This window comes from Cyprinodon tularosa, unplaced genomic scaffold, assembly GCF_016077235.1.
Source record: "Cyprinodon tularosa strain WSP-4 unplaced genomic scaffold, ASM1607723v1 ctg142, whole genome shotgun sequence".
In the NCBI taxonomy this organism is placed as follows: Eukaryota; Metazoa; Chordata; class Actinopteri; order Cyprinodontiformes; family Cyprinodontidae; genus Cyprinodon; species Cyprinodon tularosa.
The window spans coordinates 69,790-95,448 of NW_024038243.1; the positions used below are offsets into that span (position 1 = coordinate 69,790).

At 39.4% G+C, this 25,659-nt stretch overlaps 1 protein-coding gene across 2 annotated transcripts in view; it reads left to right on the forward strand.

Moving 5' to 3' along the window:
- slc24a3 (solute carrier family 24 member 3) overlaps window positions 1-25,659 on the forward strand; it is an 88,327-nt gene that overhangs the window by 44,272 nt on the left and 18,396 nt on the right. For both annotated transcript variants that reach the window (XM_038278552.1, XM_038278551.1), the window contains 4 exons: window positions 9,294-9,370; window positions 13,364-13,438; window positions 15,609-15,693; window positions 23,878-23,981. In XM_038278552.1, coding sequence (XP_038134480.1) covers window positions 9,294-9,370; window positions 13,364-13,438; window positions 15,609-15,693; window positions 23,878-23,981 — 341 coding nt within the window. The remainder of the gene's footprint in view (window positions 1-9,293; window positions 9,371-13,363; window positions 13,439-15,608; window positions 15,694-23,877; window positions 23,982-25,659) is intronic.

A 25,659-nucleotide genomic window follows, 5' to 3' on the forward strand; every position in this document is an offset into this window, starting at 1 on the left:
TTTATTTTTCATAAATTTTTAGTAATTAAAGCTATAAAATCTCTTAGGGAGGCTGAGAAGTGAGATTTCTTAATATCTGGAACACAATGTCTAGCTTTTAAAAACATTGGACCACCAACCCCGTGCTATAGCTGTTGTCCTGGTCATCATGCAACACACAAGATGCAAATCATCTACAACATGCCCAGGATTCCCAAAAGCCTCATCATCTGGGGACAAATCTGTGTATTTTATAGCTTTGTGAACTTAAAAAAAAAAAAAATCCCGCTTAGCAACTTCTACGATCTGATGGCCTTGCCTTCCCCATAGTTCACATGCAGTACACTCCAGCGTGGGACATGGTTAGTGGAGTGATCAGAAGGACTTTGTTTGTATAGTGTTCCCGTCCACCGTTCTTTTGTAGAAGCAGAGCTTCACCTGATTCATAACATAAAGAGGGGTGAGTGAAACACAGAGGAGTTCCTGTTCATCTTGATTCAGAGCTTGTCTTCAGTGGCTCTAAATCGTGGGGTAAATGGCATGGGATGATGTTGGCAGCGGTGAGCTCCAGAATGAGGCTGGAAGTGTTCCCATTGTGAACTGATGACTGATTGCTGATTGATACATTGACTGCATTTGATTGGGCATCATGAGGAGGACCGGGGAAGCCGTCCTGATTACAGAAAGGGAAACAGTCTCCCTGCCCTTATTTGTGTGCGTTTCTGTGAGCTGTGTTATTCTGTTTCTACAGCCAGCAGGAGTAATTTGGAGTGGAGCGTTGTCAGCAGCTGGAGTTTCATCCCAGTGACCCTGCATGCAACTGCACTAATTAGAACCAGCACTTACAGGGTCTTCATGTTTTCTTCTCCCGTGTGAATAATGCTCCTTACGTTCTGAGATAGCACTATGAGGACCGAAGGAATACTATCCACTAAACCGATAAGTTTAGATGGCATCCTGCTCCCTCCATCCCTCCCCTGCTTCCTCTTCACTACCACAAGGAATCAACAAACATCATGTATTTCCCCCGGCGTCCTAACATCATCCATAATGTACCACATGGTGGCTTGAGCTCTGCTCCTACTACTATCCCCAGTAGTCATCAGTAAGTGTAAATCCTGGGAGCTGCGGCTTAAGTGCCTCAAAGAAACACATTGTGGCTTCAAAATTCAGTTGGATATCAACCTGTTAAAATTGTAGGGAATTCATATATAAATAGGGATGGGAATCGAAAACCGGTTCCTGTTCAGAACCGGTTCCGTATTTTCTGATTCCATGGCATCATTTGGCAGCTCGCTGAACGATTCTTTTTTCGATTCCCGCAGCACCAGAGCCTAGAGCGCCGGCTCTGGGGAGCACGACTTACGTCACGTTTTTTACGTAAGTTATGTAAGTTACGCACGTTACGCAAGTTACGCAAGTTGGAAGAACTATTCGAGGAGGAAGACAACGAGCTGCGGTCACTTTGTGAATCAAAGCCCCGTCTTTCCTTAGCCCAGAGGGTAGATCAGGAAATCCAGCTCTATAAAAGCTTGCCCTCCATCCCCTGCAGGGATAGCGCCACACTGTGGTGGTGGAACAAGCAAGATACGCTGCCCTTGCTATCTGGACTGGCTGAAAACTACCTCTGTGTGCAGGCTTCCTCCACCCCATCTGAGAGGGTGTTCTCCACAGCTGGAGACACCATAAGCCCTGAAAGATCCCGTATCCTTCCAGAAAAAGCAGATATGCTCATCTTTCTGCAAAATAACTGTTAATTTTCCCTACTACTGTTTTATAATTAGTATTTTTTGTTATTTAAAATAGGTTATTATCCCATCATTTGTTATTAGACATTGTTGGTTATTAAGTTTGTTCTTGTATTCATTTTTCATTTAAACACGGATGTTACTCCAGTTTCACATTTCCTGTGGACATCTTGATCTTGTTGATTTTGTAAGATTGTGCAATAGTTAAGTAAACAAAGTTGATGCTGATAATCAAACAGTTTGTTCTCCTTTTTTCCCCAAATTGGAATCGAAAAAAGAATCGATAAAGAATCGAATCGTTTCATAGAATCGAAAAGGGAATCGGAATCGTGAAAATCTTTTCAATTCCCAACCCTATATATAAATGTCAAATCATTCATGTACATGTACTCTTTATCAGATGTACTATCCCAAAATTTTGAAAATTTCAATAAAGAAAAAAAAATCCTATTTTAAAATCTGTGTTTTTTTGCGTTATCTAATGCAGGCCAGTTGGTTATAGTCAGCTTGTACACCTAAATTCGGCCAATCATTTATCAACGATCATCTGTCAATCAGTTTTTTTCGGTCATAGCCTCTTGATTCATATTTCGCAGCTAATATACGCAACGGTTGAAATAAGCACCATTGAGTTCCGTCCCAGTGTTCACGGGGATGGACGTCTGTGTCTTCAGCAGACGTAGAGCTAACAGAACTGGCAGCGTTGCGAGGCAAGGGCTCAAACATGTACGGCTGTAAGCCTTCTACACCAAACCAAGCTTCTGCCGCCCTGGCGTCCTCTTCTAGCCTCGTGAGACCATCCTGATCTCGCGAGCTTTCAAAATTTCACTCGCTAATCAGTCTGGAGACTCCGTTGAAGAAAATTTGGAGCCGTTCACCAAACGAACGAGGGTTGAGGTGTGACGCAACGAGAAGCGCGACAGTTCAGTCTAAAGAACATAGCGGCTTCAGCCAATGAAACTAGCGTTAGCATGGCTATCGAGCAAATTTTATCGGAATTACAGAGTATTTCTTCACTGAAAGAAGAGCAAAACACTGCTCTGGAGGCTTTTCTCAGAGGAAAAGATGTTTTTGCTCTTCTCCCGACTGGTTTCGGCAAGAGTAGCCTGGCTGTTAGTAAGTCATATGCTTCGTTGATCTGATTGGTTTATTTGGCCCGTCTATCACCAACATAGGCCAATCAGCCAACCAGTATTTCCGCCCCTTCCGAAAATTACTTCAACCGAAGGTTTCGGGCGTCAGGCGGAGTCAGGTTAGTCCTCTTCCACAACATCTTCATCCCCGCTTTCTTCCTCTAAATAAAAAATGGATGACGGAGGAGACTCATCCACGACCTCCCACACTAAACTCTCCTCCTCTTCCATGTTTCCGCTGTCCATAGCGTTCCTTGACAGTGTCGTTTCTAAGTCACCAATTTAGTGCTACCTGGTCCCAATGGAATTTCCCAATGGGACGCTACTAGCACTAAGTTGCTAACTGGTTCGCAAGATGCCTCTGAGAAAACGGCAACAATCAAACTTGCTTGCAAACCTTCCGCCACAACAATCCCGCCCCCTTGATAAACGTTTTTGATAAATGTATTTATACTATTTGATTTTTTATTAGGCTTATGACCGCTGACTTTGGTCTGTTTATTCAGATTTAAGGTTATAAACAGTACAAAGAGATGCATAATTAGAAACTGGAAGTAAAACATTTTTTTACTGACAAACTACAAATTATTAAACAGAAAATCCATTTTTACTTAAATATCTTTTACTTAAGACCTTCCTTAATATGCGTTTCCAAATTTATGCAATCAATTAATTTGTTCTGTTAATTTGATAGCGTTTCAAATATGTGTAAACTACAATGTAAAATAATTTTACTTTCTAACAATTTCTGGATTAAATACTTCAGTAAGAAATACACTATTATTTCATTATTTTTAACATCTAGCAGTGAGGGAGGCTTCAGGACCTTTTTTCCTGGTCTCTTTGTTGATACAATTTGAGGCTGGTAGTTTTTTCAAATTAGAACCCAATTCTCTCAGCTAATGCACATAATTAAAAACAAAAAAACTGAATTAAAAGCTAAAGTAACGGCATACCTGCATGCTGCTATCTCAGCTAAGTAGTTGTCCTGCATTTTTAGTGTTTCTTTGCACAATAAATCATTTTTAGGAACCGCCCAGCTCTCTGACAGTTCAGACAGTCTTCACCTCCTCCTGAAGATGCTGGTTTGCCATGTTGTCTGGATCTTTGTCACCAATCAGGGTTGAACGGAGCAGGTAGATTGTGGTAGAAACTGCAGTTATTTAGTTCAGTGAGTTCAGCTGCTGCTTCTCTTGCTGAGAAAGGAGCTGAAGCAGGGTAGACATGTGATGTCAGGGGGGGCTTCTGTGAACATCTCATTATTCTGAGATCGCAGGATAGACCAGGAACTTCACACAACATGTCTTTTCTGGGTTATGGAACGCCTCTGATTCTTCAGGGTTAGGAATTGGAGACCTTCCCTGAGGAGACGAGGATACCTGCGTTGTCCTGGATCTGTTACCAACATGTAACTTTGATCCTATTTTAAATGTTAATCCTTGAAAACATTTAGAGTAGCTTTGCTGATAAATAAAAATATTTTTTTTTATCCTGTTCCTCTTATTTTCATGTTTAATCATGTGTCTTAGGACTGCAAAGGATGTTTGCATTTCATGCAGTGTTGTTTTAGTCAACGATGACAATGAAGAATAATTTCCTTTACCCCTCATTTTTGACGATAACAAACTCTGACAAGCTAAACCAGGACCTTTAATGAATAAAACATGACTAGTCATAGGTTTAAGATTTAGTCAACAACACGAGACTAAAAAATATTCGGTCAGACGTTTAAACTGCATCATTGTGCTTTAATCAGCTAAGCAGTATCAGCCATGCAGCTACGTCTTCATTGATCCTGCCGACCAACTGACGTACAGAGTTGTTCTCGTTTCTATTTATTTAAATATAATGTAATTGTTTCCTTGTATTGTCATTAAAACATTTTATATGTTTCCTTTGAATATTTCAACATTTTAGGTCTGGATTGCCATGGCAGTACAAGGCAATTATGTAGGTTTTCATTTTTTTTTATATCAGACCCATTTGAATTTAAATATTTGACCCCTTAGCATCGATAACTAAGGTGCAAATTCTCAGAAATAAATCCAAAATTGCCAAAGTAGAAAGAAGAATGTTTTAGTTCTTTGCTTTTTGGAGCAATAAAGATTTTATTGATCTGTGTGTAATGCATTATTCATAGTAGATCAGGAAATGTTTGCTTTGGGATGGAAACCTTGTAGGTCTAAAACCATTCCTTTATTGTACATTTTGTTAGCTTGTCTCTCTGCTATATTAACCAATATGATGTTTTGAACTAGATCTACTATTTTCAAAGCTTTTGTGAGACACTTTTTTGTAAAGTAGGGCATTAATTCATTAAAAAAAGTTGATTTGAATTATAAAAATGAAAGTTTTCTGTCAACAGCAATGATGAACTGCACGGCAGCATTCTATACCCAGCGACTGTAGCATCTAGGCTAGAGCTGTGAGTGTGGTAAAGGATCTGGCTGTTATTCGAAATTGTAAAGGTTAACTTTCTTTTGCAGCATAAAACTGACTAAAACTAGACTAAAGGATTTTAAGTTTTAGTTGACTAAAAATGAGTATCACATATCGTAATGACTACAATGCGACTAAAACTAATAATAGTTTTCGTCCTAAAGACTAAATCTAAGATGGCTTTCAAAAGCAACACTGATTTCATGTTGCTGTTAGATAACATAATCTGCAAACTTTTATCACCTAATTAAGGCAACGGGATGTTTGAGGTGGCCGTTTAATGGCGCATACGTCACCACATTCTGAGCCTCTGAAATAAAGAACAAAAACAGCGGGTGGATATTTTTTCACCCTAATCTGATTTCACCAACTTTTATTTATTTTTTTTTTAATTTTTGCTTTTAAATTCTTCTTAGAATTGAATGAGAAACTAAATAAGTCCATCTAACCTCACTAATCTCTCATGTCAGCTCAGTTTTAGAGAACTCCAGGCTGTGACCAAGCGCTACAGTTTGATTGAGTGTATGTAGGAGCATATAAAGTGGCGGCGCCTCTGATTCAGCTGTAAGGACAGCAGGTATCTGGAAGTAGAAGCTGTCAGTGCATAAAGAAACCTTCTTTTTGTGACGGTTTGCTGGTTTTCCTGTGAGGCTCTTCTCCCTCAAAGTGTTTATAATCTCTGCTGGGACTCTGGGTTTCACACTTTTTGGAGACATAATGAACTCCTTGGGATTAAACTCTTAATCAGCTGTTTTTTCTGTGTTTTTATTAATGTTTTAGGTTAATTTCCCAGATTTTCAAGCTGAACCTTGCTTCTGGTTGAGCCTAAATCTTTGTTGTTTGTTTGTTTCCCAGCCTGGTATCTTGGCCGGATGGAGACTAAACCAGCTCACTCCGGCTCCTAGCAGTAAATATTAAACACATGCAGCTGTCACCTTGAGACAACTGTTTGCTGTGCAGCTTTTTGAAAAGCTGCTCTGTTGTTTAGTCATGGCAGTAGAGAATAAAGTAGAGGAATGCTGCAGAGAGATTGTGGAGATACAAACACGTCAATAGAGTAGATAAAGGTGCAGGACGGGGACGATATATTTTGGAAGCTGTTGGCATTTCTTTCTGTGTTTATGTTGAAATAAAAAAAAACATGAAAATGGAGGTGAAATGAAGGAGAATGCTTCTTTATTTTCTTCACATCCACTTATATGGAGAGAATTTTGTTGTATTTTTGCTGCAAGCATGAATATGTTTTACAAAAGGAAATGTTCAAAATTGTTCAGAAATAAAATTTTAAAAACATTCTAATTGAAATATGGTTTACTGTCTTCTTCAAAGTTCAGTTTTTCCATTTTCCAGGAAAAATATTTTTTTTTAAATGTGTTTATTTGATTTAAATATTTAATTTGTTCAAATTCTATTTTTTCACATTTGTTTAACAAATGTTAATGTTTAAATGTATATCTCTAAATTGATATTTTATAAATTGAGTTTTACAAACTATTAAAAGTAAACTTAGCTGTTTTCTCAGATTTTTTTTATTTATTTTTCCTTTACTTTGTTTTTGAAATTATATTTTTTCTTTTATAAAAATGTAATTAATTTTCAGATTTTATTTTTTCAACTTATTTTTTTCCAGAGCGAATTTTACAAATTGCATTCTACACATTTTACAGATCACATTTCCTCCCTTCTGGAGAGGGATATCCTCAGGTGATGCTTTTTTATTGGTCTGCAGACGTTAGCAGCAACATTTCTATCAGGCTTTAAGTGAAGAGAATGGAAGCTTTAAAGCACAGTTTTAAAAGATTACAGTTCATGGAACTCGATCTGAAAAAGAGATATCTGAAAAATAAGTCAACAATAAAACAAGAAAATACATTTAAAAATAAAAAAACAAAATATGAAAGGAACAGCAAGGTTACTCTCAAACCTTTTTATTTATTAAAAAGCTCAAAGTTTAATTTCTGCATTGCATATTTTTCAGATTTCCATTTACAAAACATGTTCTTTGCTTGCAAATAATAATAGAACAAAACTCACTGTAAATATATACAGTATAGAACAAAAGTTTGGACACACCTTCAAAGAATTCAGAGAGTTTTCTTTATTTTCACGTCTATGAAAATTGTAGATTCACACCGAAGGCATCAAAACTATGAATTAACACGCAAAATTATATACTCAAACAAAAAGTGTGAAACAATTGAAAATATGTCTTATATTCTAGGTTCTTCAAAGTGGCAACCTTTTGCTTTGATCACTGCTTTGAAAACTCTTGGCGTTCTCTAGATGAGCTTCCAGAGGTCGTCACCTGAAATGATTTTCACTTCACATGTGCCCCCTGTCAAGTTTAATAAGTGGGATTTCTTGCCTTATAAATGGGGTTGGGACCATGAGTTATGATGTGCAAAAGTCAGGTTGATAAACAGCTGATAGTCCTACTGAATAGACTGTTCATTTGTTTTATGGCAAGAAAAAAGCAGCTAAGTAAAGAAAAACGAGTGGCCATCATTACTTTAAGAAATGAAGGTCAGTCAGTCCGAAAAATTGGCAAAACTCTTTGAATGAGAATGTTATGGTTCTTATTTGTTGTGACTCTGAGTTTTCAGTTTTCTGTTATCAGTTGTTTTGTTTTTATTTTCCATGATATTCTAGCATTCTTTAGTTACTCTCTGTTGCCCCCTTGTGTTTTCTTTCCCCTTGGATTCCCTCTTGCCAGTTCCAACCACACCTGCTCTACATTCAGCTCGTTAGTCCAACCTTTTGTTTGGTTCTCCTTAAATACTCCACCTTGCAGACACTCAATGCTGGTTCCTTCTTGTTGCTTTATTGTCTACTCAGCTCGTCTCTCCCTGGCTCCTCAGACTCGTTTTTTCTCCTGATGTTTCCATGGTTTTGGTTTGTTTAATATTTTAAGTTGGACTTCTGCCTCTGCTACCTATTGTCTGCAATTAAACCTCTCAGAACTCATCTCTGCTTCCCTCATCTCTGCATCTGGGTCCTTGAGCAACCTCACCACCCATTGTTGACAGAGAAGGTGTGTCCAAAGATAAACTTAAATGATTCAGAAAGAGCCACATGTTCATTGGCACTCAGAGAAGGTGGAGGATATGTATGAAAAAAAGAAACAGAATACATGAACATACATGATCTAGATGCCTTGATAATGTTTGGATCCTTGTGAAACGGTTTTCGCAGGGAGAAGTACTTCCAACTTTCTCTCCTGCAATATTAATCTGTTAGAAACTTTTTTTCATGCCCAAAGTGCTGCCTTACCTTTTATATGTTACAGAAAGGCTGTTGCCTTGCAGCAAAGAGGTCCTTGGATACAGTTTGCATGTGCATATATAGGTCCTCTCTGGGTCTTTTACCTTTTCCAATTCTTATTTGATTTGTCGTATAAATACCTAAAGATTGATCCAAATAGGGTATTTTTGCATAATCCACTCAGAACAAATCCTGGTGAGAAACCTGCAATGTTCCAATGTCTTTACAGCCGCTAATAACCACCATTGATTTGCTGATGAATCTTAATATAATAAAAGCATCAACATGTTACATAACTACAGTGTTTTTAATGCCAGCAATCAAATGTTAGATCTTACTAGATTGAAAAGAATTGATTATAAATTTTTAGAGTTGGAATCAGATCGAGTTTTTAAGAATAACTGTTGGGTTATTGGTGTGTTAAATTGTCCTTAGGACTGAGGCTGCCCTGCAACAGACCCTCCTTTATGTCACTCAGTATTTTAGTTTTTCCCTCTCCTATCATGCTCACTCAAAATAACCACAATTATTCTGTATTCTCCAACCATTCCTTTCTTCCTCACCACCCAACCTGTTAGGGAGCTTGCTCCATAGATGACCGCTCCCAGAGCTTTTATCCTGGCGGGGCTTTCTGTCATTGCCCATGAGTTCAGTGGGTTCTTCTCCTCCCAGGGCTTACCTCTGTGCTAGCGAACGCTGATCTGTTCTAACGGCAGGTTTCTCTCTCTTACAGCTCTCCATGAGTTTCCAACCGACTTGTTCACAAACAAAGCGAGAACTGAGGGAGCTGTGGCCCTACATGTGCTCTGTGTAAGTCCACTAATGATAACCACTTAAGACCGAATGATAGAAGAAGTCATTGTTTTCACAAAACCTGCAGGAAACAAATGTATCTCTCTCCCTATTTATGTAATATATGTATATATAATTGTTGCTTTATTTTATGTTAGCTGATGAACGATCGTACGAATGACATTTCTTCTAGCATCTTCTCACCAAACATTCAGTTACTCAATGAACAGAGTATGGGACATTAAGTGCAAAATGTAAAGTGTGCATGATGTAAGTATTTTTACGGATCAGCAACCTCCAAACCTGCATTTGGCTCATCGAGCCAATCACAGATCCTCTTAAAAATTTTAGTTACAGATCATGTAGAATGGTAGCCTAACGTAGTCCTACTCAATTCTAGTCAGAATATGAGTCTGATACTGCTCCATAGAGCTGTGATTATGGGGCGTGTTTCGAACGAACCAGGAAAAAAAATGCCTCTGCACTCAATTGGATAGACCTACAACCAATAAGAGCAACGGAGAGCGTGACGTATGTTAAGCGACGCATAGTTGTTGTCAACAAAAATCAAAGCGTGCAGTTGCACGCCTAGAATAAGAAGATGAGCCTTGATCGCGTTTCTCTGTTCCTCTTTTAAAATTAATTTGCTGTCGATATCTTCTAGAACAGACCTAATAGCAGAATCTACACACCTCAACTCTCCAGCGGCAGCCATTGTTGTTGTCACCCAAGCGCGCTTAGGTCACGTGGTTGATTACATTACTGTTGATCATCTGTCCATCATTGTATAAAGCCCGCCCTGACAATTTGATTGGCCCGCCAGATATTGTGCGAGCATACTCGTGCTACTACTGAGCAATGCCAGTCCGAACTTCCCGACCTCAAACGTTGTGGGCGGGACTAAGTTCGGAATGGCACTCAGGCTAGTAGAATGGAGCAGTTTTTAAGAAATATATAAATAGATTTATATATAAATACAGAGCTAAAGCAGTTTTATCTATGTGCTTTTTCACTCCAAACTTAGTAGGGAAAAATCACGTGTACATCACTAAAGCTGGTTATCGATTTGTTATTAGTCAATTAAGACTAAAAATTATATAATTAAGTATTTTGAAGACAGTAAAGAGGTTAAACCACCTGGTTCTCTGTCATATTTTGTGGGCAAAGTGTGGAATAAAAACTTCTGATTCTCAGCTTTCTCCAGTAGCTCTCTCACACGAAAATGTCACACAGAAACTTAATAAAATGCTGTTCTTTAAACCTTCATTGGTGGATAAAAAAGCCCTGTGCTATTATTTGCGTATTAAAATACTCCGATCATCATATAGTTTTTACATATACCTAAAAATAGAAAATGCAGCTTAATCTAAAAGTCCCACTGTTACCATACAGAACTTTATTAAAGGCATGTTTAATTGTGTATGAATGTATAACAGACTGAGGTAACATGTTTAAACCATTGGCTGTGAAAAAGACATGAATCAAATATAAAGCATAATATTTTTTCTAATGTAATCTAAGGGCGTCATTTAAATTTTGTCCAGTGGGAACCATAGCAGACATAGAGGGTGATTTATGCAGTGATTGGTCCGTCAGGGAGGTTAGAAGTTTTTTATCTGAGTTTTAGGAGGCAAATAGACTCTTTTGTTTGGTACAAGATTGGTTAGGTTTTGGTTATGCTGCTTTAACACGTGTCCTGCAGTCTGTTTTTAACGCAGGACATCCACCTTGAGGGAGCCACATCATGCAGGGGATCCTGTCAGACAAAATTTTTATTAAGTCCAGAAATGCAACCTTGCGCCGCATGATATACACTGGGAAAAAAAGGGATTTAAACTTAAAGTAACAACTACAACGCTTAGAAGTGAGAGATGTATTCTGGAAGGACACCAGTGTCCTTGTTACAGTTAAAATTTGTTTTTTATAATAGGGTTTGAAGATAAAAAGAAAGAGGCTTCTCAGTTGGGCTTTCTATATTTGGTGAATAATTTAAAAGGAGAAAACTCAGGTTAAAAACCTGAGTTTTCTCTTGTATCAAGTGGATCTTTTCATCAGATGAAGGGCTAACTATTTTTGATAATATGCTGATTTAAAGAAACAGTGTTATTTGCTTGTAACAAACTCCATATTTAGCTGCATAAACTGACAGATCTCCACCTGAATGGCCCCTTTTCCTCGATGTTGTGGCACACTCCTTTAGTTGTTTTCCATCTGTTTGGCTCAGATATGCTTTTCCCCAGTTGGTGAGAGATTCAGATGTGTTTTCAAAAACAGATGACTCTTCATTTCTCACTGAGTCGTGACTCATTACTAAACACAATTAGAAACGTTCCCTTCTGTTCTCAGGCTTTCAACAAGCAAGACTTTGAAAACATTTATTAGTTCAATGTTTATGGAAACTTACTGAGACTTCTTGGTTGTTCATATTTCTTGCTGGATGGACGGATGGATGGATGGACAGATGGATGGATGGATGGATGGATGGATGGATGGATGGATGGATGGGTGGATGGATGATGGATGCATGAATGGATGGATGGATGGATGATGGGTGGATGGATGATGGATGGATGGATGGATGGATGGATGGGTGGATGGATGATGGATGGATGGATGGATGGACGGACGGGCGGATGGATGAATGAGAGGATGGAAGGATGGATAACTGGATGATAGCTGGATGCCTAGATGGATTTACGGACGGAGGCACAGGATGGATGGACCCTTAAATGGATGATGGATGGATGGATGGATGGATGGATGGATGGATGGATCGATGGATGGATGGATGGATGGACACTTAAATGGATGATGGATGGATGGATGGATGGATGGATCGATGGACGGATGGATGGATGGATGGACCCTTAAATGGATGATGGATGGATGGATGGATGGATCGATGGATGGATGGATGGATGGACACTTAAATGGATGATGGATGGATGGATCGATGGATGGATGGATGGATGGATGGATGGATCGATGGACGGATGGATGGATGGATGGACACTTAAATGGATGATGGATGGATGGATGGATGATGGATGCATGAATGGATGGATGGATGGATGATGGGTGGATGGATGATGGATGGATGGATGGATGGATGGGTGGATGGATGATGGATGGATGGATGGATGGATGGATGGATGGATGGATGGACGGACGGGCGGATGGATGAATGAGAGGATGGAAGGATGGATAACTGGATGATAGCTGGATGCCTAGATGGATTTACGGACGGAGGCACAGGATGGAAGGACACTTAAATGGATGATGGATGGATGGATGGATGGATGGATGGATGGATGATGGGTGGATGGATGATGGATGATGGATGTATGGATGGATGGATGGGTGGATGGATGATGGATGGATGGATGGATGGATGAATAGATGGATGGATAGATGGATGGATGGATAGATGGATAGATGGATGGATGGATGGATGGATGGATGGAAGGATGGATGGATGGATGGATCCTTAAACCTCTTTTTTCTCTCCACTGTCGCTACAATCATGCTTAGTTTGAGGGATTGCCTTCTAGTCAATGAGTCGTTTCAAACACTGGTTTTCCTTAGACAGAAAACTCTGAATCAGTTTGACTGGATGATCTGGTGAACTGTAAAGTGCCTTGCGATGACGTGTTGTAATTTGGCGCTATATCAATTGAAAACATAAACATTGTGTATTATTTATCTCCTTAAGTTTGAAAGCTTTATTAAGTTGTTTTAACCGATATGAGATCAGATCAACAATTCTAACTAACCGTGTTCTCACTGTAACAGTGAGAGGTCTACTTTAACATGGCATTCAGGGAAGTAAAGGTTGTGGGTAATTATAAAGGGTGTGCATAATGAATCAGAGGGTTTCACAGATGGATTGTAATCAGTGCAATTGAGGCATGTCTTCGATGAGAGTTATCACCCCTGCTTCACGTGGATGCCTTCCATCTCACTGGATCCTCACGCCTCACTTCTTCCTGTAATATTTATCTCTTTTCACAGACTGTCTACATGTTCTGCGCTCTGGCGCTGGTCTGTGATGACTACTTCGTCCCTTCCCTGGAGAAGATCTGTGAGGTATGAAACATCAACACCTTGTCATTTCTCTGCAATAAGCTGAACAAGGTGATCATGTGTTTAAAATGCTGAGAAACTGAAAAACTAATTAGAATTTTGGCCAAATCTTATTGCTGCCAGAATTTTTAAGGGGGATCTTAAGAGACTGTTTTCTTATGTTTTGTTTTTTAAGAGCTATGAAAACATAAAAACAATTTCTTAAAGGAAAACTGTGAAAGATCTTTTGAATGTTTTTGAAAATTGCACCTTAGTGTTCAAAAGAAATTACTGATCTCGTCTCAATGATCTGAGTTTTGTTTTTGCTTAACATTAAAGCTCAGACCTATGATCTATGTTTTTTAAACTAACACTAAGTATGTTTTCAACCTTCATAAATTATTTTCACAACTTTTGTAATTACACATCATCTAATAACCAGTTGAATGACACATCTGAACGGAAGTCAGTGGGACTTTGTTTCCAGGGCAACTGTATATTTGTGCAAAGTGTTCAGAGTTGATATTCCTGCTGGGATCTATGAGTGTGTTCACTGTTAAATTATTGAACATGAAATATTTATTTGTTTAAAAGGCTCTAAACTTCTCAGCACATCAGTAGCTGACAATGGATGGGGCGGCAATGGTGCAGTAATACGGTGCAAAACCAAAGTTAAACATTCCTTAATTTTCAATATCGTCATATGACATTGTTTCACCACAATTACATTCATCATTATTCATGACAGAAATAACTGAAGGAACTCTCTCTAAAATACCCCACAAACAATTTTCTCATGTTGGGTATATGGTGTATCATGATTGGCTTGATATATATCCTCTAAATCCCATCATATGAATTCAGTTTTACATAATTTTTTATACAAATAAAGTAGAGCCTTGGAGATAAGTACGTCTGCTCTTCGTTTGAAACTGAAGGCTCAGTTAAATCCAGGGATTAAAGTATTCTGACCCCAGGGTGGACTTCCGTCTTGTAGTGAATCACTCGAAAATAAATTGATGGTGAATAAATTTTAAAAAGACAATCGAAAACCCTCTTGCCTTTGTCAGCCAATGGTAGCAAAGGAGACCTCTGAAACAAACAGTATTAACTAATCAGAAGAAGAAGGGGGCGGGTCTTAGGAAAGCTTGTACTTCATCTTCTCGTTTCTTGTTCGAGTCACCAGATATTTTGTGGTACATTGCTGAAGTTCTACACCTTGAGCCATTTATGGCTCCATTCAACGGAGAGACGTTTTAAAAGTAAAAAAATAGATAAATTAAACTCTGTGTTTGGACAGAAGGACGAAATTGCATGGAGTGGGTACAATGCAGTTCATAAAGTCCAGCACGCTGTGCTCAAGGAAGCTTATTTACGCATCCAGCACCAAAAAGGTGCTAAGCAAACAGGAATTAGACCCATTAAGCTGCTGTTCGTGTGGCCGCACACACTACACATTTGCCGGTAGCTACGGCAACAGCTGATATACCAGCATCGATAACTGACAATGTATGCAAGTTAAAATTAGGGTGTGTGCTTTCCTCGCCGAACACAAACTCTCATTCATACTAGATATAGATGCACTTTTGCCATCTTTTGTGCAGTAAATGTTGCAGTGGTAAAGTAACACTTTGAGAGTTCATTTGGTCCCACAACTAATTCAAAGTGGGACCAAATGTACTCTTTTTTGTTTTGGTATTGGATTTTCAAAAGTCAAATTTAGTCTTCAATCATTCATGCAATCTCTGATCCCACACCCTCCTGACATGGCCTTTGCCTGTGTCGAAAAAGTTCACACTCAGGACTTTCTTTTGCTTTAATCCCTGTAAATCCCACATTGCCTTTTGGGTAGTCTAAGTCACTGTACTGCTAAATAGTGTGGATGCTGGTTTCTCACCTGCACCTGATACAACTTACTATTATATCACAACTCATTTAGAAAAAACCCATTATAGAGGTGACAGAACATTTGCCTTACACCTGTTTAATAAGGAGAAATTTATCAACAAATTCTTGATGGTTTAAATGCAGAAGAGTTGAAGTCCCACCACCTAGCTTTGTTCAGCTTCCAGCGTGATTGAAAAAAAAACCCATAATGAAAACTGATGACATGTGATTATGTTTCAGTTGGAGTTAGGTGCTCAGCTGTAGCTACTGCTTCCTAAAGTCTCTTATTTGCTCTGTTTTCCCTCAGCGGCTCGATCTGAGTGAGGATGTGGCAGGAGCTACCTTCATGGCAGCTGGCAGCTCGGCTCCAGAGCTCTTCACCTCCATTATCGGTAACGACAGATCCAAACCTTCATGGACTGCAAACACACTCCACAATACACATTACTTTATAGTGTTGATGACGTGATATTAATTTCATACAATTTTGCATTAAAATTATGCAGCAGGACATAACAAGTTATTCAGAGTTATTATTGTGAATTTAACAGGGACAAATATCCTACATTTTGTCACGAAAACTAAGTCCAAGTCTGCTGGGTCCATTTCTGGCTGGTTTGCACTGTCACAGTGGGGGTGGAGGTTTGACAGGATTCAAATGCAGACACAAGCTTGAGGTGGTTAGTTGAATGTTTAATAATAAAAAGGGTAATAGAAGCAAAAATAAAAAAATATAAATCCACAAAAATGCTCAAAACCATGAATACTCACAACAAGAAGGGGACAAAGTCATGATGACAAACCAGCAAAGAGTGAAAAAGAGAGGAGAATATATGGGAGAGAGAAACATAGACCAGGCTAATTAGCAGAATGGGAGCAGGTGTGAACAGTGGAGGCAAGAAGGGAGCTAGGGAAAAGGAGAATGACACAAGAGGGCAGAAAGGAAATATCCAAGAACTCAAATACAATCAAAATACCTAGAACACAAAGATCAAAATAACACCAATGAAAACTCAAAATAAAACGTGAACAAAACCAAAACCATGACATATTTAGTAGCTCCATAGCAGCACTCTCATTTATAGCTAGTAAAAACCCATCTCTGTTTGTTGACTTCAGAGGGAGAACACTGTTGGTGCTAGCTCAACATGCTGTAACAGAAATGGATGTAAACATTGATGTTTGCACCAGAACATCTAGTTTGGAATTGGTTTGTGTGGTTGAACCATCAGCCAGTTTAAGCTCAGGTAGTCTAAAAGCAATGTGAAACCCCCCAAACTCGATAAACCCCCCCCCCCCCCCCCCAAAAAAAAACAGCATCAACTCCTTTGTACCTTCTGTTTAAAGTCGTAGGGATATCTCCATCATATTGAAATCATTCTTGCTTAAACATGTATATAAATGTGCTCTTTATCAGACCATATTGTCCCAAAATTTTGAAAATTTCTATTTAAAAAAGTAAAAAAATCCTGTCTTAAAATCTGTGTTGTTTTTTTTATTCTCTTATGCAGGCCAGTTAGTTTTAGGTCAGCCTGAACACCGAAATTCGGCCAATATTATATCAACGGTCATCTGTCAATCAAATTTGTCATTGATCTTGATTCATATGTCGCAGCTGATATACGCAATGGTTGAAATAAGAATAATTTCCTTTCCCAGTGTTCACGGGGATGGACGTCTGTGTCTTTGGCAGGCGTAGAGCTAACAGAACTGGCAGCGTTGCGAGGCAAGGGCTCAAACATGTACGGCTGTAAGCCTTCTACACCAAACCAAGCTTCTGCCGCCCTGGCGTCCTCTTCCACAACATCTTCGTCACCGCTTTACTCCTTTAAATAAAAAATGTATGACGGAGGAAACACTTCCACGACCTCCGACACAAAACTCTCCTCATCTTGCATGTTACCGCTGTTCATAGTGGGAGAATTCGGAAATGCAACGTTTGGAACAGCCGTTTCCCTACGACTTTAAACCACAAACGTTTAAAACACACGATTCGCGTGTGTTGCGTTCGGTTCATGCGCTGCTCCATTTTCTCATAGGCGAAGCGTGTACACTCCAGAGCAGAAGGTGGCGGTACTGCGACCAAAGCCAACCACCAGTAGTAAACAAGAAGAAGAAGAAGCGACGCAGCTTAGCCAGGTGTAGCAGAAAAAAATCAGTTGTTGTGGAGAATTGTGTGGGTATGGCGAGTAGGAAAGAACAGGAGTTGGAAGACGCGCCAGCAGCACTTTATAGGTCTGCTGTATGGGAGCGCTTTGCATTTAGAGTGACCTATGATGACGGCGGAAAGAAAGTTGTGGATAAAAGTGCAACAGTGTGCAAGCATTGTGCAACACGTTTTGTTTATGCTAACAGCAACATGACCAACATGTCAGCTCACCTGCGGAGACATCATCCCAGTGGGACCGTTGGCAAATTGTTTGCCAAATAAATTAAGCACATGTTGTACCAGCACTGTCTCCTCTCTTGCAATGCCAAAATCTCACCTACTTTTAACCTAAGACTGTCACAGTGATGTATCAAATGTCAGACTGCTTTTTTCTTTCAGTTTTGTCCTGACTATACAAGACATAATAGATTTTCCTAACAATCAACATATACCGAACCGAAAACCGTGACCACGAAACCGTGAACTGAACCGAACCGAACCGTGGATTTTGTGAACCGTTCCACCCCTAGTGTTGACCCATATGGAGAACCAGTGAATTTGAATGTTTTATTTCCAAAAGCAACAAGAATCTGGAAACAAGGAAGAGCCCTGCAGAAAGTCAGTTGAACTTTCTGGTTGGTTTGAGAGATGAAGGGAAGCTAGCATGGATCTGTAGGGGTTTGACTCAGCAGGCTTTGCAAACTGAACCCCAGGAATATCATTGGGGTAATCAAGTGAAGATAGGCGATCTTTCTCCTCCTTATAAAACCCCAGAGACCCTAACATTGATTCCTGACGCTAGAATCCTTTGAATGGTCATTACATTGATCATCAGCATTAACGTGGTCTACATAAAATACCAGAAAATGTCAATATTGTGTCATCAACACTTGAAATCTTTATTGACGTAATTATATAATTAGCTCTGGAGTGTTACTGATGGTGTGAAGTTTCTAAGCCTGATGCGTCACACTCAGAAACAGTGTTATTACAGCAGAACCTGCTGGATTGCTCTGGAAAACCTTTGTCACCACTCATCACCTGCAGTGCTATAAATATATCAATATAACATTTGTGTTATTAATGATTGTCTCTCAGTGTATCTTTGTGATGACTGTGGTTACAGCGTAATGTGGTGATCAGTGAAGGAAGTGATGGATTTCCACAGATACAATGATGGAGGGTTAGGGTCAGGCAGGGACCAGGGACAGTCTGAACATTCATATCAAGTCAAGTTCTAATGTTGTTTTAAACTCAAACTGATTTTCAGAAGTTTTTCCTGTTTCACCATATAAATGTCAAAGTCATAGAAAAAAAATCATAAATCAGCTCACCTCTTGCCACTGCCTTCTGGATGTTTTACCCCTAACTTACCTTAGCAAATGTTCTGCCTGTCATAAACGTCTAATTCAACTCAAATACTCAATATACCTCTTTCCCGAATGTCTGAAAAATGGCGATTAGTAAAATGCTGTTAAAAAAAGCATTTAGCACGAGCTGCTACCGCAGAACTACGGCTCAGACCTCTCCTCTATCTGTGAGATTATTAAAACAAGCTGTTTCAGCTGTTAAACGCTTTCCTTAATGATCAGCTACTTAGATGTATTTTAGACTTCTGTTTATCACAGTACAGAAACCACCCTTAAAGGAGAAGTTCGGTTTTTTACACTTTAAGCCCATTTTCTGTAGTGTCCAGGATGAAATCGAATGATCGACACCAAAAGTTTGACAATTGCTCCTGTCTCTGCTTTTTGGCTCATTTAGAATCAACCCCTGGCTGCTTTAGAATGGCTAGCATAGAGCATGTCCGATAATGTCCTTAAAACAACCTTAAACGTTCTTTTTTAAAAATATGCTACTCACCGTGGCGTCAGCGCTGTTCAATGACGTTCCAAAAAAAGTTTCGTGAAGAAAAAACGTTCCTGTAGTGTTTTATTTAGCATTTTGTAAATCCCATTGAGTTCTGTAGGAATAGTCAATATTCCGCTGCCACCGGAAACGGAAATGGGGCCTGTTTACACAGTTGTAGTCTTTTCGCTTCACTCTGTGTACTCTGACGTCGAGAATCAAGAATCCACCTTTCGTATTCCATTTTCAGAGTTTTTTAAAGTGTTTAACAGAGACGTTAGCACCTCGACGTCGGAGTACACAGAGTGAAGCGAAAAGACTACAACTGTGTAAACAGGCCCCATTTCCGTTTCCGGTGGCAGCGGAATATTGACTATTCCTACAGAACTCAATGGGATTTACAAAATGCTAAATAAAACACTACAGGAACGTTTTTTCTTTACGAAACTTTTTTTGGAACGTCATTGAACAGCGCTGACGACCCGGTGAGTAGCATATTTTAAAAAAAGAACGTTTAAGGTTGTTTTAAGGACATTATCGGACATGCTCTATGCTAGCCATTCTAAAGCATCCAGGGGGTGATTCTAAATGAGCCAAAAAGCAGAGACAGGAGCAATTGTCAAAATTTTGGTGTCGATCATTCGATTTCATCCTGGACACTACAGAAAATGGGCTTAAAGTGTAAAAAACCGAACTTCTCCTTTAAGCACCTCAAAAACTCAGCCTTTCTGCTCCAGCACTAGACTGGTTTAAATCCTACTTGAGGGACGGGGACTTTTTTGTGTCAGGGAATTTTAAATCAGAGACCAAAATAATCATATATGGCATACCCCAAGTGTCAATCTTAGGTCCCCTCCTATTCACTATCTACATCTCCAATATCTAACCGCGTAACGGAGACTGTAATAAACAACAAGATATGTTACCATACCTATGCAGATGACACAGAGGTGTATATTACAATGTACAATAAATAAATAAATAAAAGAAATCCACACATGGATTGGACAAATTTGTCTTTAGCTGAATAAAAACAAAAGTAATACGTTTTGGACCAAAGAATATTGTTCAAAAGTTAGCATTAATCCATTTAGGAATCACCAGTCAGGCTGTAAATCTGGGCGTAGTGTCGGACTCACACCTGAATCTTCAGAGACACATTAAGACGAGCCTGACCAGCAAGACTGATAGAACGAAAACATGCTGCCTCAGTCTGGAAAGGAGTGGCGGGATCAACAGTCAGTGAAAACATGTTAGAACCAATCAGATAAATATGGATCAGATGCAAAAATGTTGGGCTTTAGAATGGAAAGCTCTTAAAGCAGGCAGTTGAGTTCTGAAGATATATCCAGCTCATTTGACGCATCAAAAAATAAGCTCATTAAAACCCTTTTTTGCAGCTTTGATCTTAACTGTTATGGTTAAAGAGAAGTGTTTTTGCACCACGTGTAAATCTGGTCCAAACATGAACTCCCAACTCCTTCTATGTGATTGGTCCAGTCTGTTTAAGACCAGAGAGTCTGAGTCTTCCCAGACTGACTTAAGGTCTGTTTAATTTAGTCTGGTGTTTTCCTATTATATGCCTTGCCATGACAGCACATTATTTAACGGCGCATCCCTGTTGGTGTTTTATTTTCCTTAATGTGGAGAAGTACGAGTGGCTAATCTAGTATTCATTCAGACAATGTTATATAAAATGATGACTTTGCTTATCAACTTCCAACTCTATGTGAGAAGCCTCAAGAATCCTGAAAGTAGCCAATCACAGGCGGCGTGCTTTGTCCAGTGGGTAACTTCTTAAAAGTGACAAAAGGGGCCCCGTTGTAATCCGTTTGCGGATGTAACATGTGAAACATGCGTATGAGGAGCAGTTTATGAACGTCTATGATGGAAAGCTGCTCGTAGAAGTATTTATTGCTTGTGTGGACATTTGGTAGAATGCTGTCTACATATAAAAGTGTACAAATAAGCTGTTTAAGGGATTAGGAAGAACTGTTCTTCTGTGTTTTTTAATTATAATATAGTAATATACAGGTGCTGGTCATAAAATTAGAATATCATGAAAAAGTAGATTGATTTCAGTAATTCCATTTAAAAAGTGAAACTTGTATATTATATTCATACATTACATACAAACTCATATATTTCAGATGTTTATTTTGTTTAATTTTGATGATTACAAATGACAACAAATGAAAATCTCAAATTCATCATATCAGAAAATTAGAATATTGTGAAAAGGTTCAAAATTGATGGCCCCTGGTGCCACACTCTAATCAGCTAATTAACTCAAACCACCTGCAAAAGCCTTTAAATGGTCTTTCAGTCTAGTTCTATAGGCTACACAATCATGGGGAAGACTGCTGACTTGACAGTTGTCCAAAAGACGACCATCGACACCTTGCACAAGGAGGGCAAGACACAAAAGGTCATCGCTAAAGAGGCTGGCTGTTCACAGAGCTCAGTGTCCAAGCACATTAATAGAGAGGCGAAGGGAAGGAAAAGATGTGGTCGAAAAAAGTGTACAAGCAAGAGAGATAACCGCACCCTGGAGAGGATTGTGAAACAAAACCCATTCAAAAATGTGGGGGAGATTCACAAAGAGTGGACTGCAGCTGGAGTGAGTGCTTCAAGAACCACCACACACAGACGTATGAAAGACATGGGTTTCTGCTGTCGCATTCCTTGTGTCAAGCCACTCTTGAACCACAGACAGCGTCAGAAGCGTCTTGCCTGGGCTAAAGAGAAACAGGACTGGACTGCTGGTGAGTGGTCCAAAGTCATGTTCTCTGATGAAAGTAAATTTTGCATTTCCTTTGGAAATCAAGGTCCCAGAGTCTGGAGGAAAAGAAGAGAGGCACTTCATCCACGTTGCTTGAAGTCCAGTGTAAAGTTTCCACAGTCAGTGATGGTTTGGGGTGCCATGTCATCTGCTGGTGTTGGTCCATTGTGTTTTCTGAGGTCCAGGGTCAACGCAGCCACATACCAGGAAGTTTTAGAGCACTTCATGCTTCCTGCAGCTGACCAACTTTTTGGAGATGCAGATTTCATTTTCCAACAGGACTTGGCACCTGCACAGTGCCAAAGCTACCAGTACCTGGTTGAAGGACCATGGTATCCCTGTTCTTAATTGGCCAGCAAACTCTCCTGACCTTAACCCCATAGAAAATCTATGGGGTATTGTGAAGAAGAAGATGCAATACACCAGACCCAACAATTCAGAAGAGCTAAAAGCCACTATTAGAGCAACCTGGGCTATCATAACACCTGAGCAGTGCCACAGACTGATCGACTCCATGCCACGCCGCATTGCTGCAGTAATACAGGCCAAAGGAGGCCCAACTAAATACTGAGTGCTGTACATGCTCATACTTTTCATGTTCATACTTTTCAGTTGGCCAACATTTCTATAAATCCTTTGTTTTTATTGGTCTTCAGTAATATTCTAATTTTCTGATATGATGAATTTGAGATTTTCATTTGTTGTCATTTGTAATCATCAAAATTAAACAAAATAAACATCTGAAATATATGAGTTTGTATGTAATGTATGAATATAATATACAAGTTTCACTTTTTAAATGGAATTACTGAAATCAATCTACTTTTTCATGATATTCTAATTTTATGACCAGCACCTGTAGTCCAGAATCCGCTGAATCCTCTGCACATGTTGTCACTCCATTATTTCCTTTATATTAAAATACACAAAAAACAAAAATATGAAACAAAAAACAAGGCAATTGAAGCACAGAAGAAAAGCAATACCCAAATATAAGTCCCTCTAACTATAACATCTTTATCGTTATTCTTGTCAGCTTTGGGTGTTTAAGTTTTTGGGTTTCTGCAAATGTCTTCATTTTCTCTCCCTATTTATGTTATGTATTTTAGGTCATCTCATTGTCAAATTTCTTCTCAGTTTTTTCTGTATCTTAAAATATTTTCTGTTAGGTTCCCTCCCTATATTACTCTTACGCAATCGAAGTAGTTCTAATCCGCACATGGTGCACGAATTATTGTATTGCCTGCACACTCTCAATCGCATTAAAGAAACACCACCTAACATAAAATCCGGGATGATTTATCAATTATCTATATCGAGGAGACTCCCAGAACTTCAGGGAGACTTGAGATGTCGACATTGGTCTCTGCTGTTCCTCATCTTCCATGGTGCCCATGGTGCACAATCAGAATTAATTGCTTTTTTTTTATTTTAGTGATAAAGTGCTGAACACACAGATAAGCAAGTTTCATAGTTGTCATTTTCCTTATTACTGATTTCCTTGCTTTTCATTCCCATTTCTTTCCCTGGTCCTCTGTCTATGCTTAATTTCCTGCTTCCTCTGTGTAAGCATACTGGTTCTTATTATTGAATATTTCTACTCACTATAACCCTAAATTCTTGTTAGAACTTTCTTTTTGCAAGAAACCACCAATATCTATTTCTAGACACTATAACAAAAATTAACAAGAATTTGTTGAACTTCTTTACTTGCTGTGTCGGTAATATGAAATAGAGGACTCCAGCCTGTGAAGATTTTTTTCTCCTTCCATGATTTTTTGTTTGTTTCTTCCCCAGGCGTGTTCATCACCAAAGGTGACGTGGGTGTTGGGACAATCGTAGGCTCGGCCGTCTTCAACATTCTCTGCATCATCGGTGTGTGTGGCTTCTTCGCTGGCCAGGTATGATCTCATAGATGACCTGGTGGCATTTACACAGTGTGTCTGCTGGCCTGATCTCACATTTAAACACTGAGCCATGCAAACACAAAATGTTGCAGTCTTCATCCATGTGCCTCTGCAGGTGGTCAGACATGTTAAAGCAGGAAGTGTTAGGTTAACAGAGTTTCTTATGGGATGGTTTGAAAGAGGCATTTTCAATGCAGAAAAAAGTGTTTCATCATTTTCAATAAAAAAAAAAATAAACATAGAATCACCCCTTTTTTTTTTTTCTTCAAATTGCTGTTTCTATTTTCTCTGTGTATATCGGGTAACTTTCTTCTCTGGTTGTCAGGATTTGGTGTTGGTTTGAGGACCCAAATGCAGAGGCAAGTAGGCAGAGGTGAATTTAGGTGGGTTTAATGAGGTTCACAGGAACTGAGGCAGGAATCAAAAAATCCAACAGAAATAACAACGAACCAGAACCAAGGAGACATCAGGGGAAAACCAAACTCTAGGAGCCAGGGAGAGACAAGGTAAGCAGACAGACGTTAGACGAGGATCCAGCAAACAGGAACTGAAGAGGGAGGGCCTTTAAAGGGGACAGAGACAAAGAGAGGGCTAACAAGAGGATTGAAAACAGGTGAGGACAGAGCAGAAAACAGAGCTAGGGAAAGAGGACACAAGAGGGCAGCAGAGGACAACAAATGGAAAACCAAGACTGTGACACTAGTAACTCTCAGGTGGTTTTCTCTGTATGACTTTTATCAGCTGGGGGGACATTTTAAACCAATCTTCTTTTTACTGTGGTTTCATTTTATTGATGTTTACAGACTTTTGTCCTTGGAAAAATCTTTGAAAGTTTCAATCAGGCTGAGGTCTGAACTTTAACTGGACTAAAGTTGTTTTGGGGTTCGTTGGGCCTCATGCGACAACATTTTTGTATTCTTGCGTAAACTTTTCTTACTTTTTCTCCCACAATTGGCCATATCAGATTAACATGCTCAACTTTAGTAAATGATCCTAATAAAACTGATACAGTCCACCTGTGGGTTTGTGAGCGTGCATTTGTGAGAATTGCATATCTGCATAATTACCGCCCCAATTATTCCATATAAGGCTACGGCTTTCAGCACCCAGTGGAGAACGTAATAAAATATGCAGTTGTGGGAAGACAGGCTGCCATATTGAATGAAAAGGTCAATTTATGTTTTTAAGATTTTGTTGAACCTTTATTTATTCAGGGAATCTCACTGAGATCCAACAACTTTTCAAGAGAGACTTGTTTGATATCTGAATATATTTACAAAACACCCTACTATTATTGGCAGATTAAAAAGATATAACAGTTTCTTCATCAGATTTCTTTCCATTTTCCAATCCATCCATCCATCCATCCATCTTACACCACTTTATCTGGGGCTGGGTCGGGGAGGCAGCAGTCTAAGCAAAGATGGCCAGACTTCCCGATCCACGCACACTTCCTCCAGCTGCTCTGAGGGGACCCAGAGGTTACAGGCCAGCCCTTCAGAGTGTTTTTCCATGAGGCCTCCTCCCAAAGGGACATGCCTGGAACACATCCCGAGGGAGGCGATCCGGAGGCCTCTGGAAAAAACACCTAAGCCACCTCAGCTTGGTCCTTTCGACATGAAGGAGCAAGGGCTCTACTCCGAGCTCCTCCCGGATAACTGAGCTCCTCATT